The following is a 17,726-nucleotide window of genomic DNA, read 5'->3' on the forward strand; positions in this document are numbered from 1 at the left end:
GTCTTGCACAGCTCTTGCTGCAATTGCAAACAAACACCTCTCAGCATCACAGTCCTGCTTTCTGTTTGTCTGTATTTTTATGTTCTACAAAATCCACAAAACTCACTAAAACTTCTGTTATGGTCTTACTGTCAACTTTATATGCACGTTAGTTATGACATCAGTTAAAGACGTAAATACAACAGTAGTGCAACACACTACTAACACAGTATGTATTTACCCATCCTTTAACATGATCTGTAACTCATGACTAACTGATCTGATATTTTCTGAATTGGCTTACAGCCTTAGAGAAATATTCATAGCACTCTACTTTTTTTCCCCCAATTCATTTCAGCCATATCCTAAAGGATTTGTGGTTTAAGACAGAAGGTAATTTTTTTAGATTATGTTCTTCATCTATGTCAAGACCAAAAAAACCCACATACTATGTTTTTAAAGGAATGAGAATACTTACCCTTGCTAATTCCAGGTAATGCTGCAAAGACTGGCTAACAACCCGGGTGTTCTCAAGAGTAATGGCAGGTCCCGAGAAGTACTTCTCAACTACTTTGTTCTGGAAGTAAGATGAATATCGGCAAATGTATCGAAATGTTTTGGGGAAGTAAAAAAACCCCTCACAACAAAAGAACTCCACCATGCTATTGTCAACGTCCTTCTGTGACACTTACATCATCTTCAGCAAAGACAGAGAGGCTGAAGAAGGCTCCAAGGTAGGAAAGCCTTTGCAGTTCTCTTCCTGCACCTGTGCTTAAAGATTTAGGCAACCACAAGGGCAAAGAGACAACCTAAAAATAGGAGAAACAGCAAGTTCTTCAAAGCTGCCATGTCAGCCATCCTGCTTTGTCACCTTCCAGTGTCTGCCACACACCCTCAAACCTCCATCCCTCAGTCATGCTCATGGCAAAATGGAAACATCTCCTCAGTATTCCAGCAACCCAAGCAACTCGTGTTTGTCCCAGTTTTAATAAATTCTCAGGGTAAAGGACTCCCTCTACCAGCTTAATTTAAACTACTGTTTTGCATGACAGGCTCCAGTACTCTTGCTTAGAGTTCTGGAGAACATTATCAACAGGAATTGTACACCACCACCAAAATAAGTGACATGGTTCTTTTTACTTGCAAAAACTCAAACTGGAGACACTCACCAAACTGCACATAGGGTGTGTTTTCCCAAACTTGATTTCACAAAGTTCGCATAGTGCCTATAAAAAAATCCCAATAAAAATTACTTTTTTGAGTAATTCCTAAGTAACCTGTCTGCAAAAAACAAGCTTACTATGACAAACTGCTGAAAGAGCTGAACCTTTTTCCCTTGATTAGCAGAAAAACTTCACTACCACAGTGAAGATGTCCAAAGAGAACTAAAGCACACCCTGCTCCCATTTTAGCTTTTGCATCTGCTCCAAGTTGCCTCAAAAAAGCCAACATGTCTCACAGGATAATAAATTACTGCACTTATTCCAAAAATTAGCTGTGCAAATTGTTGTTTGCTCAGAACATGACAACGCCTGTGCTGGACTCCTGACCTGCCCCATTAAAACCAGTAACAATAATAAATAGAGCAATTGTTTAATCCATACACCAAGGCCTTTGTCTTCTGACTCAGAGTGGAAAAATGTCAAATGAACACAGAACCCAGCAACAAAGAATCCTACCCAAGATCTCTAGCTCACTTTCAACTGCAGTACAGAAAGAAGCAAGCAGTCGTAACAGAGAATTCTGGAAACACAAAGATACTGCTGGCTTTCCCACTTATCCTGGGTTACATGTTCTCAGTCTTCAATTATACTACAGTAAGTAACTACTATTGCATCCTTTTGTTTCACACTGTGCCAACTAGAGATATGGAAAACACAGACTCATTTTCAAGTAATCCTTCTTTGCAGCCAACAGCCAAATTTGTAGCAGTTCACAAATTGGGAGGATGACAAAAGAGCAGGAAAACACAAAACCAGAAAAACTAATGTTTTTTGCCAAGTACCAGTTACTTAGTCAATTTGACTTACAGCACCCCAGTCCAGCTGATTTCCTTAAATACAAAACAAATCTGAGGTGCAACAGCCTTTTTTGGCATCATACACTGAAGAACCTAAAAGGATCCGAAGGTGTTAAGTTGACAATACTCAATTTACCAAGAATCCAACTTGCTCTTTTGGTGGCCAAGCACAGTTTGCAAAAGACTGGTTTGTTTTGTCAATAAAAGCAGTAGGAGGAAAGCAGACTTAGGACTGAAGTACACACTTTAATAAGACTACAAATAACCCCTTCACCTTTTCAGTCATCAGGGAATATGAAGATATTTTTCTCAGTAGATAGACTCCAAATAATTTGGGTTTAATGCAACCTATTTGAGTTTCCTCACATACAAAAGTTGAGTCTAAACATACACTGGTATGGATATTTATTGGTTGTTATTCCCCAGATTTAAATTGAGAGGAGTTCAGTGGGATTTTATAACCATCCACAGTATTACAGTTATGCATGATGAAATCCATACATTTGATTGATTTTATATAAAGCAATACATACAAACATTTGAGCAGACCACTATACAAACAGCGTTCATTAAGCTTAAGACATTAATGGCCTCACACTCTACTAAATTTTTAATGTTCTTTACACATCTCATGCTCCTTATCTTCTGACAGAGTTTAATAGCAATCCACTAACCAAAAAGAATCCCCAAAGTGTTGAAGTGTTATCTTGCTTAGAAGCCGCATGTTATCACCAAACATAAAGAACCTGCTTCTAGAAATGGACAGTCCTTACCATAAGGGGATATTTAAAATTGTCACTATCGAGGGAGCACTCTTTGGAAGCCACAGCCAGGCCTTGTAAGATGGGAATAAAGATCTGTAAAAACACAAGTAAATTACTTTATTCAAGAACAGGAAGCAATCAAATGACTCCATTGCCACACAAAGCATGAAATGCCTGTTCATTCTTCAAATAGTGCAAGTTACACAAAACAAAAACTAGGATTTTTTTTTAATTTTTATCAGTTAAGCCTGAAGGCTTTAAAGGGTATTCAAAGCTAAAACCCAACTTGTGTGCTGTAGTCTAAGCAATGGGGTGTTGCTCTATCGAGTTCCCTGCATGTTCCCTGTGAGCAAGTTCTCTGTGTGTTGTAGACACAAACAAGTGCATGGGTTCTGGACAGGTGTCCAACAACCTATTGCCCAAATGGGTAATAATTTATTTTTCTGTACATTTGGGGCAATAATACAGCTCTAATTTTGCATGATGTGTAAGTTGGTAAAGATAATAAGCAGCAGTCAAGGATTGTTAGGAAAGAGGAAATGAGTTGACAGGGACTTATTAATCAGAAGTAATTGCACCCATTTAATAAGTCCCAATTGCACAGTTCTGACAACTATACCCTCACAAAATAAACCCATAGTAATTCTGCAACAACAACAGGAGTCCCACTGAACTTTAAAGTATATTGTGTTGCTCCTGTGAAGAGACAAAAAATATTATTAGATCATATTACAGAAAAGCACTATACAGGTGGCCATGTGCTTCAGCTCCAGGAATGCTTCTCTTCTCCAGGGCAGGACTTCTAACACTTTTACAACCACTTTTTGTCATGCTTAAATGTACTTTCAACTACATGAACCTCTACTAAAAGAAGTCCAGACAGAAACATAAATTATTAACAGTTACTTGCACTACACATAAAAATTATCTAATGTCATTCTTTGCAAAACTGGAAGGGTCAAATGCCATTTCAAAGGCCTCTTTACAGCCAAATCACACAATACTATGGGAGTGCTAATTAGAGACAATTACAGACTTATTGATCCGCTTCACAGTATACAGGCTAGAAGTTCGCTAGTTTTGTGTCTTAATTATTTATCATCTCAGTGAGCTACTCTGACACACAGAACAAACCACCTAATGTTCCTCAGTCATTTCCTCTGTAAACATGAAGAATTACTGGACTAGGATTTGTAAACTGCTCTTAGCACCTTAGATACAAACTGTTAAAGATGCAAAGAAGGGTAAAGATTGCAAGATGGAAAACACAGTAACTCTGAGCAGGATTGCAGAAGATTGCCATCCTAACACGTACATTTTTAGGAGTTCTGTACAAAAGGACGAAAACCAAGATTAACCTTGCAATATATGCCCGCACATTCCAAGTAGTCCACTTCTGTGTTAGTGCGTGCTGCATATTAGCAAATGCACTTTTAATACTTAGAACCAGCAAATACTGAAAGTCAGCCTTCTTAACAAAATGTTAAAAGAGTTAAAAAAAGAACAAAACCAAAGTCCAATTGCTTTAACAGGCTGCTAGTCCTAGAGGACTACGAGACACTGACTAAACTTCTGACAATCCACTCTCTTGGATACCGCAAATTATAGAATCATGTGCTGTAGCTACTTTTTACCTATGCCTTACCTGTTTGAACACCTCTTCATCCTGGTAAGTTGTTCTCACCAATTCTTGAATGAAGCCAAATGGGAGATTCCTACACAGCATATATGGTACCAGCAAAGACTGCTGCTGCAATGACCTTAATTTGTATTAAAAAAAAATTAAAATACAAAACTACTGATTATTTGCAGTAGTATTTGCAAAAACATCAGAGCAGCCACATGCAAGGATGTGTCTGCAAGCACATTATCAATGTCTGGATACACCTATTCCTTTCAGAAGTAACTAATCTTGTCTGCTCAAGTTACTTGGGGAAAGGTTATTCTCAAACAGATGCTGCTGCCAACATCACACTGCAGTTAACGAGGCTGGAAGAAAACAACAGCTTTTGTGTAGTAATTTGTTGCTCCTTCTACCCCCTCTAATAAAAAAACCCCTTTGTTAAGATCAACTGGTGAAGGAACAACATTTTCTTACATGTGTTTTTCCAGATTAAAAAAAGAACATAACATTAGTCTTTTCTGAATTAATACAGTCATTACTTTTAATGTGGCTTTTAACTGCTTCCTAGCATTTTGAAAGAAGTGTCTTTTTTCCTTACTATATATTTACACAACTAATGTCAACACTGGTTCACGCAGAGACAAAACTGACCTCAAAGCACACCAGATAACTGGTGCACTTTTAAAGATTATTGAAGTATTCTTTGGGGACACAAATATAAATTTATGCAGATTTTAGTAAAAGCCACGTATCCTATTTTAAAAACCTTTTTAGTGTTCTAACTAAACTGGTTGCTGGTTAAACAACTGCACTTGAAATCCCAGAGTGGTGATTTAGGACAGACAGCTTTCTATTACCGAACCTGCCGTGGTAACTCTGGAGCAAAACACCTGCTATGTTCCTTCTGCAGGTTTTGCTACACATTTTAAGACCACAGCTCTATTGGTTACTGACTTTCCCAGGTGTAGTGCCCCAACAATCTGTAACTAAAACAGTTGAAGCGTAAGGCAAGACAAAAACCAGCTCGGTTCCTGATCCTCTGCTTAAACTGTTCACTTCAACCTGGCTGATTTTACACAAATGCAGTTAGAAAGCACTCAAACTGCTCTCCACCAACTCATCATTTGTAAAGCAACAAACTATTCCTCTGGCACATAATTCTCCTGCTCCAACAACTGATCTTAGTTTTCTTATCTAACCCTCAGAAGAAAAAAAGAATCCTGGGACAGTCTAACTCTCATGATTAACATCAGCTTGATTTACCTTGGTTGTGTTAAGGATCCCTGTAGCACCAGAGCAGCATGTGAAATGCACTGGGATCGGATGTTGCTCAGTAACTGGCTAACTGTTGGCTGGCTACACATCTGACAAAAACAACGTTATTTTAATACAAATCAGAATTTAAATACAGAACACACAGGAAAAACGATAAACTTATTTGTGCAGTATAATGTAATATGCACACTAAGACTAAAACTACTCCAGTTAAAACCTTCCAGATTATATATAAATAATGTTGGTTGGTTGTTTTTTCCCCAGAAGCAAAAGCTTAGAGTAGAATACAGAACACTGACAAGGGAGCTGGTCTCACAAAATTGTTTTATACAGAATGAACTTGGATAAAATGTAGTAGATGGAAATAGGAAGGATGATTTCTAACACAGTGCTTATTTAAGAGATACAAAATATATGCATCACTCAAATTTGATGAATTAACAAGAATCAAAGGGCCCAAATAAATTCAGTAAATCTATTTCTACAGCAAAGCCATCAAGAAGAACTATCATTCCCACCAACTTTCCCCACTAATGAGTCAGAGGAGTGTTTGTGACAGCACTGCTACAACCTCACTCATCTGAAACATACCTTTGGTGCTTTTCTCTCCTCTATTCCAACCCTATCAAAACACTCAATGAGGTAGTTCAGCATCTCTGTCTCCTTACAGTTTTCAATGGTGAAGTGGTCACTGCAGGAATCAGAAACACTCGAGCTGCCAGAGCCTCCCACACTTTAAAACACACAGAAAGCAGAAAAAAAGCATTAGGTAGAGTTCTTCACTGCACAATCAAACAATTCATGAACATTCCTCTGTCAATGCTCTGAACGCTCCATCCCATCACACACATGGCACAGTGATTCAGGTAATTTCTGTGATAATTCAGGTAATTTCCGTGATCTATGAAGAGCTCTCCACGTAACAGCTTGTCCAGCCCTTGAAGTTCAGAGCTGGAAATGCCTTATTAAACAAGTGCCTGAGAGACAGCCACAAGGTGCATAACTTTGATGGGAATCAGTAAATCTTGGTCTCACAATGCAACAGAGAAAACAAACAGCCTTTGAGTTGTACCTGACACTCAGGACACCACAACCCTTCCATGCCACCGTTCAGAACGGCAGAAATGTCAAAATTCTGTTAACACCACCAAACCACAGGAGGCAGGAGCCTCCCACTGCTGAGAAGAGACCTGGGCTGACAGGGCTACACACAACCACTTCAGGTGCTCTAAGGAAGAAGAATCCATAAAACAGAGGCAATATATCCATGCTGCTGCTGTTTTTTACATTCCTGCATTCAAGATCATTTCATTTCAACTCAGTTCATTTCAGTTCAGTAAAATACATCATTTCATTCAGTAGCACAGCCTCAGTGGGGAAAAGAAAGCACTGATACTGTAAACACAAAAACTAAACCCACAAAACCAAAACCATCCTTGAGATGAGAGAAATTGAACACAAAAGTAAGAACAGACCCACAACTCTCAATCTCAGACTTGTTATCTCAACAGAATTCTTCTCTACATAACAGCTTGACAAAGCTAATTAAAAGCAAAATCCTCATTTTACAGAAGAGACTAAAGACATGAAATATTCACTTAATGCAAATGAAATCTAAAAACCAGCAGTTACTTGGATGGTCTGCTGCAATTCTCAAAGAGAAGTCTGTGTACAGTCAGGATAGATTTGAATGAAGACCAACTTACGAGCCCCAGATCTTAAACTGGAAAATAAGACTATTGGTTTCCTCAAATACAGCTTTTTAAAAACATATTTAAAACTATAAACTGTCAGAACTGGAATTTCCTTTTAACTGTAACATAATTTACATTTCTATAATTGAGCCATACAAATCTATTGTGCAAACTTTACAGTCCAACCAATAAAGCCAGGAAAGGTTATTGCTGTTAACATGCTGAGCTACCAGATGCTTAAGAAACACAACATTCTAATAGCAGCAATCTCTGTTCGCAGAGAGATGTTTTCAGTTATTCAATTAAAACTAATCCATGTAAAACACAGCTCTATTGAAATAGTGCTCAGTAACCACAAAATCATGCACATGGGGTTTTTTTAATGGTCTCTTTTTTAAACCTCTTGGCTTCTCACATCCAGCTTAAAAAATACTCTTTTAAGAACATAAATTTATATGAAAACCTACTCGTTCTACAGTCACTCTACTAATGATTTCACTGCAGCAATAACTCAAACTATTCTAACACAAAGCTCATATATTGAATGCCTTGGTGCTTTCAGCATGCCAGCTGCTGCATAGTTGTACAGCCACTGTGTTTATATTTTAACTAACGACTTACTGCTGTCTGCAAAATGCCGTGATACAATAAACACACTAAAACCCCAGAAGCACAGCAGAAATCCTATCCAAAGCTTGGCAACTCAATCCAACATTTGGACTGAGTCACCAACACGATAAAAACTAAACAAAGCAGTGGGGAAAATAACCCTAAATTCCACATACATAAATCCCTCCTATAGCTGTGTTATCAAGTTCACTCTCCCGAAATCAGACTGCAGTAGAAAAGAGGAGATGCTACTTGGAAGGTGCTGTAGGTAACAGCGAATGCAGCAGCAGTGTCCCAACATAGCACAGCAACAATCAGACAAAAAAGCTAATGGGGGCAAGATATTTTTGGGCATTCCTTGACATTACCAGATACTTCCTAAAGTCCTAAGCTGGCTTTGTTTTAGAAAGGTCAAGCAACTAAATTTGCCCTGATTTTTGCTGTAACTATATACCCAGTGGACTGAAAGCCCTGGAGGAGCCCTTTCCTCCCAGTCACTCCACAGGTGTGTAGCCTGTAAAACTCTGCTCTTGCTTCCCTTACCCTTCTCTACAATAACCCCATCGAAGGACTGGTGTAAGATTTCAGGTGTATTTTCTCCACGGGCTAAAGGAGGATTCTCAGCTGTCAAGCAGCAACAAATGTTCAAAATCCCATTGTTTGCATCAGCTGGTTATCTGTCACTGTATCTTTGTCTGCATGTTAACCCTTGTCCTCATTTTCCAGTTTTTCATAGGAAAGCATGCCCATGATGTACCAGTGATTTATAATTACAGCCACGGGCGAATACTATGCCTTCTACTCATACAGCCAAAGAGAAGTTCCACTCAAACATCATCTCAGAAACCACGCTCATTAGGCCTAAAGTACAGTATGATGAACATTTATTTACCTTAGTCACATCTCCAAAGGAGAGCTGACTAACTGTACTCATTACCCATGTTTACACACCAACTTAACGAGCCAGCCAAGTCACATCCTCGCCTTCAGTTGCTCCCCAAATTACTTTGAAGTACAAATTACTCTGTACTTGACACTACACAGACTGTTAGTTCCTAAACAACCAAACATGCAGGTTACATTCTCTTTCTCCAATACCTGGACCCAAACTGGACACAAGAAAAATCATCGTCTTCATTTTCTTCATCACTACTGTCCTCAGACACATCAGAAACAGCAAGAAGGAGGAAGGAGAAAGGGTTGTCGTATAAACTACCACAACAAAAATGGAAAAGGCCATCAGATTTTTAAAGCCAGAAGAAAAAGTAAATCGTAGCTTTTCTTTTTAAGTCTGTCAAAAATCATCTTCTCTAAGCATGCAAACAACAGGTAACTCCATGTTAGTAAAACCAGGACCATACTAACATGCTCTGTTACACTACTACAAGTTATTCAGGTATCAAAAACACCACACGTTTACAACACAAAAATTGAAAAAGAATTTTTGAGACCAAATAAAAATTATGGCTGAAGTGGAATGTTTAGACATGACTGAATAATAAATATTACAGTTCTAAGCTAATGACTTTAAAGCAGTGGTCTCAAAACCTTGTGTGTTTGTTTCTCTCTCCTGCAGGAACAAGGGATTCCACGAACAGCCAAGAGAGGAAAAGCAGTGGTACTTAGCCTGGCATTCTGAAATATGCTGATCTGTAATTTAAATCTGTGCACCAGGGAGTCAAATCCAACCTAGTCCAACAAGTACCAGCTTTCAACAAATTAACTAAGGCCCTACTGAGAAAACTGATTTTGGAGCAGCAGGTTTATGTGGTTTACTATCCAGCAGCAACAACTGAACAGAAAGCTTATAGTTTAACTGGAATGGATATATGAAGAGGAGGAAATTAAAATCACATTGCTACTTTTAAAGTAATTACATCACACCTCAAATGCACACAAGCAGGTCGAACATTTTGCAAAGACACCTGGTTAGCAAGTCAAGGTATTAGCACAAACCCAAACGCAGAAATCAACTCAGGGTGAGTAGGGTGAGCTCAGCACAAACATAAGTTCTTCCATACTGCACGCTGATGCCACACCCTGCAGAGCACACATCAAACACACTCTGCTCTTGTGCAATACCTAGGAGGAATCCTGCTCTGTAAGGAAGGACGCCTGCGCAAGGCACGGGGTGAAGCAGTAAACAAAGGTGGACCCATGGCTGTGGGCCTGTGTCTGGATGTGCTGACTGGCATGGCTGGAGGACTTGGAGAACTAGATGGGATGGAAATGCTCAAGGAACGCGGGATGGAAGAAGCAGCAAAGCCTCCGGAATGGGCCACGGTGTATGGCCGGTACCGCGGAGAGGAAGGCTGTGTCCAGGAGGCGCTTGCTGCTGGGAGGTGAGAGCTGACAGTAATGGGAGGCACTGCTGTGGTGGCAACTGAACTGGCTGGTGGGGTAAGAGATGAACCAGTCATTGGTACATAGCTTGTGAAATTGGTAGGAGGAGCTGGACTAGTCCCATAGAGACTAAACCAGTTACAGGGGAAAAAGAAAAAAAAAAAAAGCAACAATTTAGGATATGCAGAAAAAGGGTGAAAAAAATAAAATGAGCAAGAGAAGTCCTTGCCCTCCTGATGACTCTTCAGCAATATTTCTGCAGCTCACACACATTATTCTTTTCTACTGTCGTTGAATAAAACTATGTCATATTCTACACATTTTTAAAAGTCATGGCCTTCTTGATGCAAGTTAGGGATACTTCTCAGTAGGAAACAGTTACATTGCTTGAATCTATCAAAGACATTCCTAGCCATGGCAGTGTAATCAAAAATGCTGAAATGGAGGGACACTCACACGAAAAAGAGTGAAAAACTTTAAAAATCCATCTATTTATTGTTCTTGGGACACTTCTATGCCCTTTTCTCTCTTCTAGTCTACCAATCAGTATTCAAGTGAAATCAGTATTCAGTTACAATCAGAAGTCACCTGGATAACGAGCTGGAACCAAAGGAGCCCACATTACAGAACATGGGGCTGCTTCCAGGGTTGGAGCCCATGTTTAAGATCAGGCTTCTGTCAGGAGAGCGGGCAGCTGCAGCAATGGGTTGGGATGTGGCTGTCAGGCTGGCAAAGGGGTTCTCATCCCTTGCCTGGGTGGACATCATCAGCACTTCCATCAAAATCTGCCCAATCAAGTCCTTAAAATCTGAAAACACTGTTAAGAAGAAGAGAGTCAATATCCTCACCTCTGTCTTCATCTACACAGTAGTCAGATGTAAACATTAGCAGAGAAAAAAAGGACAGAAACAGACTTCTGTGAATTGAGCTCTGGTTTTGGCAAAAACAACCCACTGACACATCTGTAATTATCACTGTCTATATTAACCTAAGTTCTGGAATTACAGCTACACAAAAAAACCAGCCTTTATGGAAAACACGGGAGATCATAGATGACCTAATGCTCCTATACTTAGCTATTAAAGTTGTCTTGTGTGTTGCACTCCTATTTTCCCACTCTGCTGTTGAGTTGGGCAAGTTGTGTCAAAGAAACGAAAACAAAACATGCACATACCTCACACATAAAATAACAATTGTTTTGGTTGTACCTTACAGCTAACATAGGATATATAGCCTGTTACATAAAATAATCAGGAAATTTTGGCTTAACAAATTAACTGCTAGATGTCTACTATGACGCAAGACAATCCTTTAATTCACAAAAATGTTTCTGAAAAAATAAATGGAACCAGCAACGTGCTCTGGATCAGCACATTAGTTTGAGGACCAAAAACACAACCAACAAGAGCAGACCAATTGATTAAAACAGGAGCTATGAGCCATCAGTCCCATGCTCCTGCTCCAAGATTCCATTTCCTGCTACGTCTGCTGACAGCAGATGTTGAAACTGAGCAAAGACCACAAGTAGGTGGCTCTGGTATTGCAGCAGAGGGACAAAAAGGTTAAAAAAAAGGAGTGGGGGGAACACACCACTCAAGAGAAACCACCCTGCCAGTGCCTCCTGCTCAGGTACCCACCTTCCTTTGGGTTCTGCTTGAACTGGGCAGAGAGTGAATTCAGGAAAATAACATCTCTGTCTCGGTCCTTCCAAGAGACTCTGAAGATCTTACAGACCAGCTGCAGAGCTTGTTCCTCAGACACTTCCGACCCGGACAGAGGTTCCTGGGGGTAACAAAACAATCAACACCTGATCTGCAACTGTATTACTCAACCTACAATCAGATACAGATCTTCCTTAAATGGCTTCAGCTTAACTCATAATGGCAGGTTTTGTGTAATCATAAAGGAATATTGATACATTTGACAAAATTTGGAAAAAACACCTGAAGAAACACAAGGGATGCAGCAAAGATGTAGCAGAAATACTCAAATCCAGCATAATTCCCAAAATTGTAACATTCAAAACTGTATACTAAGAAGGAAAATTCAACTGAGATACTTATGGTGTCTGCTTTAAAGAATTAATTTGGGATTTAAATTTTCATTATCTACACTTATTTAAGATTTTTTTGGTAAAAATGAAAGCACAGGAAGAAAAAAAGCTTCCCCAGTTCTTTCCTGCCTTCACACCTTGCCCAAGTTAAAGACATCTTTCAGCTGAATGAAGTCAGGACACGACAAAAGACTCAAGAATTTTCCTTGTTCCCTGTTCTTCCAAGAAAGGAAACATGGTGTAAACTCTGCTCAAAATGAAAAACTAGTTTCTCTAACACGAATGCGGCCACACAGAGTGTCTGGCAAAGGTTACAGGTGGGTTCCTACACCCCTAAGGCAGCTTTGAGTGTGCACCTGAAAAAATGATGGAACACAAAGGAAGTAATTACCCCTGCAATGTGAGGAGAGGTGGCCTTTAAAAGTTGCCAGAACGTACATGACAAGCCAGTACCACAACTCTGCCCTCCCCTACACTCTTCTACCAACACTGTAGAAGCAATGTAATACACAAAACAGAAAATTCAGCTCCGCAGCATTTCAAATTTTGACTCTGAGGCTATTTTCCTGCAAGAGGTCCATGAGAGTTGTAGATATTTACTCGATCTAAAACCAAATTCTGGTATTTGACTAATACTAGTGCACCTTGCACTGCTATGTATCTTACCTCTCAAGATAGTAACACTCTTCTTTTAGAAGAAATAAGTCAATGAGGAAGAACAAAACAGACTGAAAAAAACAAGGTTGTCACTAAAAATCTCCCTTTTTTCCTTTAAACTTGAGGCCTCATAATGACCACCAGGTAAGCCTAGATTTATCAGATTTCCAGCAACTACCAGCACTGTATCCTTCTCAAAAGCTTTCCCTCAACACCTTAACAAACCATAAATTTTGGAACATTAATACATTTTCACTGACTTTATCATCTATCAATATTCTATTGGTTTCAAATACTTCTACCTCTCCTGCCTATTTCTGAAAAAAAGTTTCACTGATGACATCATTTCCAACGCATACAACCAGGCAAGAAAATGTTCTGCTCATGTATAAGGACAACATTGTTTCCCATCTACTTAATTTCTGGTTTCTTCAAATGAGTAAGAAGTATCAACTCAGGCTGCAAAGATTTAATTTACTTTCCGGCTTCCCCCCACCCCTGACTCCAGGAGTGTCCTCCATGCCAGGCTGTTCAGTCCCCAGTGGAAGCCCTGAGCGCAGCCTGCAGCTCGGGATGCCCGAAGGATCCTGCAGCAGCATTGCTGCTGCATGGCTTCAGGCCAGGCTTTTACCAACTGAGCTTATTACTGACAGGGCAGAATAAACAAAGACATCTAACGAGCACTGCAAGCACTGCTGTAGAAACTTCTCTCTATTAAACTGATGTCCCATTTCTTTATGGCTCTATTTCACATGGGCCTAAAATGACAAAAAGGACAATTTGAGGAGTGGATTAGAGCTTTGTAGCTGCTTTCTTTTTCTACTTTAAAGGGTTCTACCATCTCTCTAAAACTTGATAGCTAATTCTTACAGATTTTCTTTTAATATCTAGAAGAAAACCTTATTAGACAACATTACTCCAGCATACATAACATACATTTGAAGCAGTACTTTGTGAGTAGGCTACCAAGTGCTACACAAATAAGATGCAATAATCTTCAAAGTTTATTCAGGCCTACCGTGTATTAAAAAATGGATACACGATATATGGATATTGATATATGGAGATAACTGAGCTCATCCCTCCTCCAGGTTCCAGGCAGCACAACCCAGACTCACCTTGTCCGTCAGACTCCGTTTCTCTCTGCGATCGTTCTCATCAACCTCCATGTTCTCAATTCCTGAATCCACATCTACCTGGGACATACTGGAAGTGGAAATAAGAGAAAAAGTCCATTAACTTGTAGAAAGCTGCAGACAGTCCTCTGTAAGATGCTGACTGAAAGTGTGTCCCCTTAAGCAGATGCAGCAGAGAAAGCAATGCACAAACAGCAGTTAAAATCACTGGCTGATAAATATTTCTCATATTACATTTGAGGTCTAAATTTCTTCAGCAGGCAATACAAACTACACAGCTATTACATCCCATAACCTTTTTATTTTAAATAGAGTAGCTGAATTATCCCCACCAGACATGCTCATCTCTTAAATGTCTAAGATAACGTTTTGATTTTTACCACTTTAGGTCAGGAATTCCCATTAAAACCAGACTAGAAAAAGCATTACAGCGGTCTAAACAGTGTATGGTTTTTAAGCATTAACCCTACTGAATTAACACAGCTGGGAGGGAGAGAGGGCAGAGCATTGTCCTGCTAAGAGGTTTGACCATCAGCATTGTGCCTTATTTGCCAGCTGTTACAAGCTGCATTTTTTACCTTTTCTCACAGGAGACACTATCAATGTCCATGCTCTGAGACCGAGAGAGGGACTGAGATTGGGTTTCAAGGCTGTTTGATGGAGAACTGCTGAGTGAACTCACTCCTTCGCTGCTCTGGCTTCGGTGGGCTACTCCTAAAGAAAAGGCACCACCAAGATCACTACTACAGAAGTGAGAAGGCACTACACATTATTTGGATGGAAAAGGAGAGGAAACACTGTTTTTCAATCCAGCTCTTAAGTATTCTTAGCAGTGCATTAGTAAATAAATGTTAATAATATTCACATTTGACTACAGATAATCAGATTTTCTACCTCCCCTTTCAGCAGCTTAGGGATGCTTACCTGCATTAAACAAAGAACAAAGATAAACGTGCATCCATGAAGTGCTTAGTGATTCACACCTATAAAAACTCATCTCTTAAAAGACTGCTCTGTCAACTACCTTAAGACATTGTCAGAGCCCCTCTAAAACTGTCCTATCAGAACAGGACTGGGCTATTATAATGGAGTCACATCACCAAGTATAAAGGAGCAATAAGTATTCCTTGAGTTCTTCATCTCTTCTCCTCCCTCTCCCCAAAGAAAATCTAGCTAAGTCAGTGGACAAAAGAGACCAGAGCAAACAGGGCTTACCAGGGCAAAAGACTGCATTGTTCTGCATTCCCTTGGGGTCTTACTCTTACAGCCAGGAAAATGTACTTTAACAGTGATGCTGCAGCACTCATTAATAGCCCTCCTCAACCCTACCCTACCATCTTTTCACACATATCTTCCAGAATTTACTTGCATCTGTACTTTGCTATATCAGGTACACAATAAAATACTTGACACCTAAAGTTCCAGTTGTCACTGATAACACTGTTTTTAGGTTCTCCAAGGTATTTTCAAAATACATACAAAATAATGGTATTTTCCATGAAATCGATTCCTACGTCTGATCTCACCATGACAGGCAACTCCTTCAAACAATGGATGCTTACAAGGACACTATTCTGCTGGAGCTGCTCTCTGTATGTCCAAATGAATTAAAATCCTCTGCAGTCACTTTAGTCTGCTGCTGAAAGGAACTGCTGCAAACCACACAGCATTAGCTGAGTCTTCATTTATGCTACATAAACACACAAGATAAACTGTTATGAACATTTTTTTCCTGATCCATTCCCCAATTCAACCACACCTCTTACCCTGACGTGAAAAAGACACACATTATTAAATAGCTGCACAAATGGCACCGTAGGAAGCAAACACTACAAACTCCTGTTCTGGATCATCAGCCAATCCAGTCAGTACAGTCAGGCACTGTCCTGGTGAATTCTCAAAACAGAAATCTCCAAGGTCTTCACTATCCAACCACTTCAAACCATGATAAACCCATCTGCCAATACCTGAGCATGTCTACCTCCAGGTACACATTTCCACACCTCCTGCTCTGCTGGCAGTATTGTTTATCCAGTTGCGCCCTAGGATGGATCAGGACCTCCCCTATTTGAAAATTAAACATTTACTTTTCCTGGCTTAGTTTTCACTTGTATTAAGCCCACAGTCCCCTGCACCACACAGCTGCCACGGACAGCAGAGCAACAAATACTCCTTTCAGCAAGAGTCAGACCCCAGATGGATTAAAACAGTCATGTAACCACAGGCTGAGGGAACAGTGAGTGAACTCTGCACCACTCTTAAGAAAAAAGAAGTCACCTCCACCTCTGGGTTGCTAGCTTTGATCATGAGGACAATACAGAGTGTTAAATTCCATCTGCAATGACTTTATCTCAGGAAATGCTTTTGATAGCTTTTCTCTGTCCTGCTTTGGATGCAAGGAAACAAAACAAGCAGGAAGGAGTCACTTCTAGGTATTTCTGAATGGCGCTGTAATTAAACTACAAGATTTAAGCTTGTAAAATACTCTACTTGCCAAAGGGAGAATTGGAAAATTCAAGAAGCAAACAAAAAATGATAATGAATTCTGCAAACTTATCAAGGAGCATTGGAAAAATGTTATTTCTATTAAGTTATTAGAAATAATATTGAATATCTGGTTAGAACCATCTTGACATTTGTTTTGGAATGGTTTTGTGAACATCTCAGCTCAGTAACATAACATGCAAAACAATTTAAGTTTTCAGATAAAGATCACAATACTGGAAAACATGCCAATGTGTCCTGATTTCTAAGTCAGACAATTTGAAATCAAAATTAATTTCTGTTAGGTCAAACGTGGCATAAGTACATGAACTGGGTATCTTCTGAAATAAATACAATTTGTAAATATCCTGCTTGTATTCCCTCCAGTAAATGGTGAAATTGCCAAAGTAATACAAAGCAGAAAGCAAATGCAAATACTTCATTCTTACACTGACAATGCCCAGCCACAGCTTGCTATTTTTAATTGTGATGAATGCTTGCAACTAAAGATCAAAAATTAACTTGAGACTGATTGCTAAAATGCACCTAGAAACCAATCAATAGAAACTGTGTTGCAAGATTTGAAAGGGATTTTCCTGTCTCCTTGACACATCTTCTCCATAATATTGTATAATATTAAACTTTATTACAACCTTCTTCAAGCTTTGGTAACCCATATTGTAAATGCCATGAGTTTACCGACACTTGGAAAACAACCGTAAATGGAAAAAACGGAAAACCCCTTACTACTTGGAAAATTAAAACAAGAAGTACCTTTGTTCACCATCTTGCAACATTTATTTCTGAAAATTACTTTCAGTAAGAGCAGAAGTAGCAGCTGTACAACGAGGAGCTGCGTGAGGAACGTGCACAGACACCCGGGAAGCACGCCGGGAGCTGCCAGCCTACCTGCCGCACCGATGGGAGAGGTAGCTGGGGTCATGCTGTGGACACTGAGGCCCAGGCTGTGCGAGGGCCCCGGCGCTGCGGCTGCGCCCGGCGGCCCCGGAGGGGTCTCTCGCTGCGGGGACGTCAGGGGGGTGGTGGGCTGGGACGAGGAGCCTCCCGCCAGCCCCGCCAGGCGCCTC

General features: G+C 39.9%; 1 protein-coding gene across 1 annotated transcript in view; it reads right to left on the reverse strand.

The window, feature by feature from the left end:
- The window catches only part of UBE4B (ubiquitination factor E4B), a gene marked incomplete at its 5' end in the record, with an annotated part of 31,797 nt that overhangs the window by 13,504 nt on the left and 567 nt on the right, over window positions 1–17,726 (reverse strand). The window contains 15 exons of the mRNA XM_017743962.1: window positions 8–17; window positions 458–556; window positions 672–788; window positions 1,149–1,205; window positions 2,773–2,856; window positions 4,409–4,523; window positions 5,651–5,751; window positions 6,254–6,395; window positions 9,064–9,177; window positions 10,048–10,437; window positions 10,897–11,125; window positions 11,946–12,090; window positions 14,137–14,224; window positions 14,733–14,868; window positions 17,548–17,700. Of these exons, the coding sequence (XP_017599451.1) occupies window positions 8–17; window positions 458–556; window positions 672–788; window positions 1,149–1,205; window positions 2,773–2,856; window positions 4,409–4,523; window positions 5,651–5,751; window positions 6,254–6,395; window positions 9,064–9,177; window positions 10,048–10,437; window positions 10,897–11,125; window positions 11,946–12,090; window positions 14,137–14,224; window positions 14,733–14,868; window positions 17,548–17,700 (1,980 nt within the window). The remainder of the gene's footprint in view (window positions 1–7; window positions 18–457; window positions 557–671; window positions 789–1,148; window positions 1,206–2,772; window positions 2,857–4,408; window positions 4,524–5,650; window positions 5,752–6,253; window positions 6,396–9,063; window positions 9,178–10,047; window positions 10,438–10,896; window positions 11,126–11,945; window positions 12,091–14,136; window positions 14,225–14,732; window positions 14,869–17,547; window positions 17,701–17,726) is intronic.

This window comes from Corvus brachyrhynchos, unplaced genomic scaffold (genome assembly GCF_000691975.1).
Source record: "Corvus brachyrhynchos isolate BGI_N302 unplaced genomic scaffold, ASM69197v1 scaffold68, whole genome shotgun sequence".
Lineage (NCBI taxonomy): Eukaryota > Metazoa > Chordata > Aves > Passeriformes > Corvidae > Corvus > Corvus brachyrhynchos.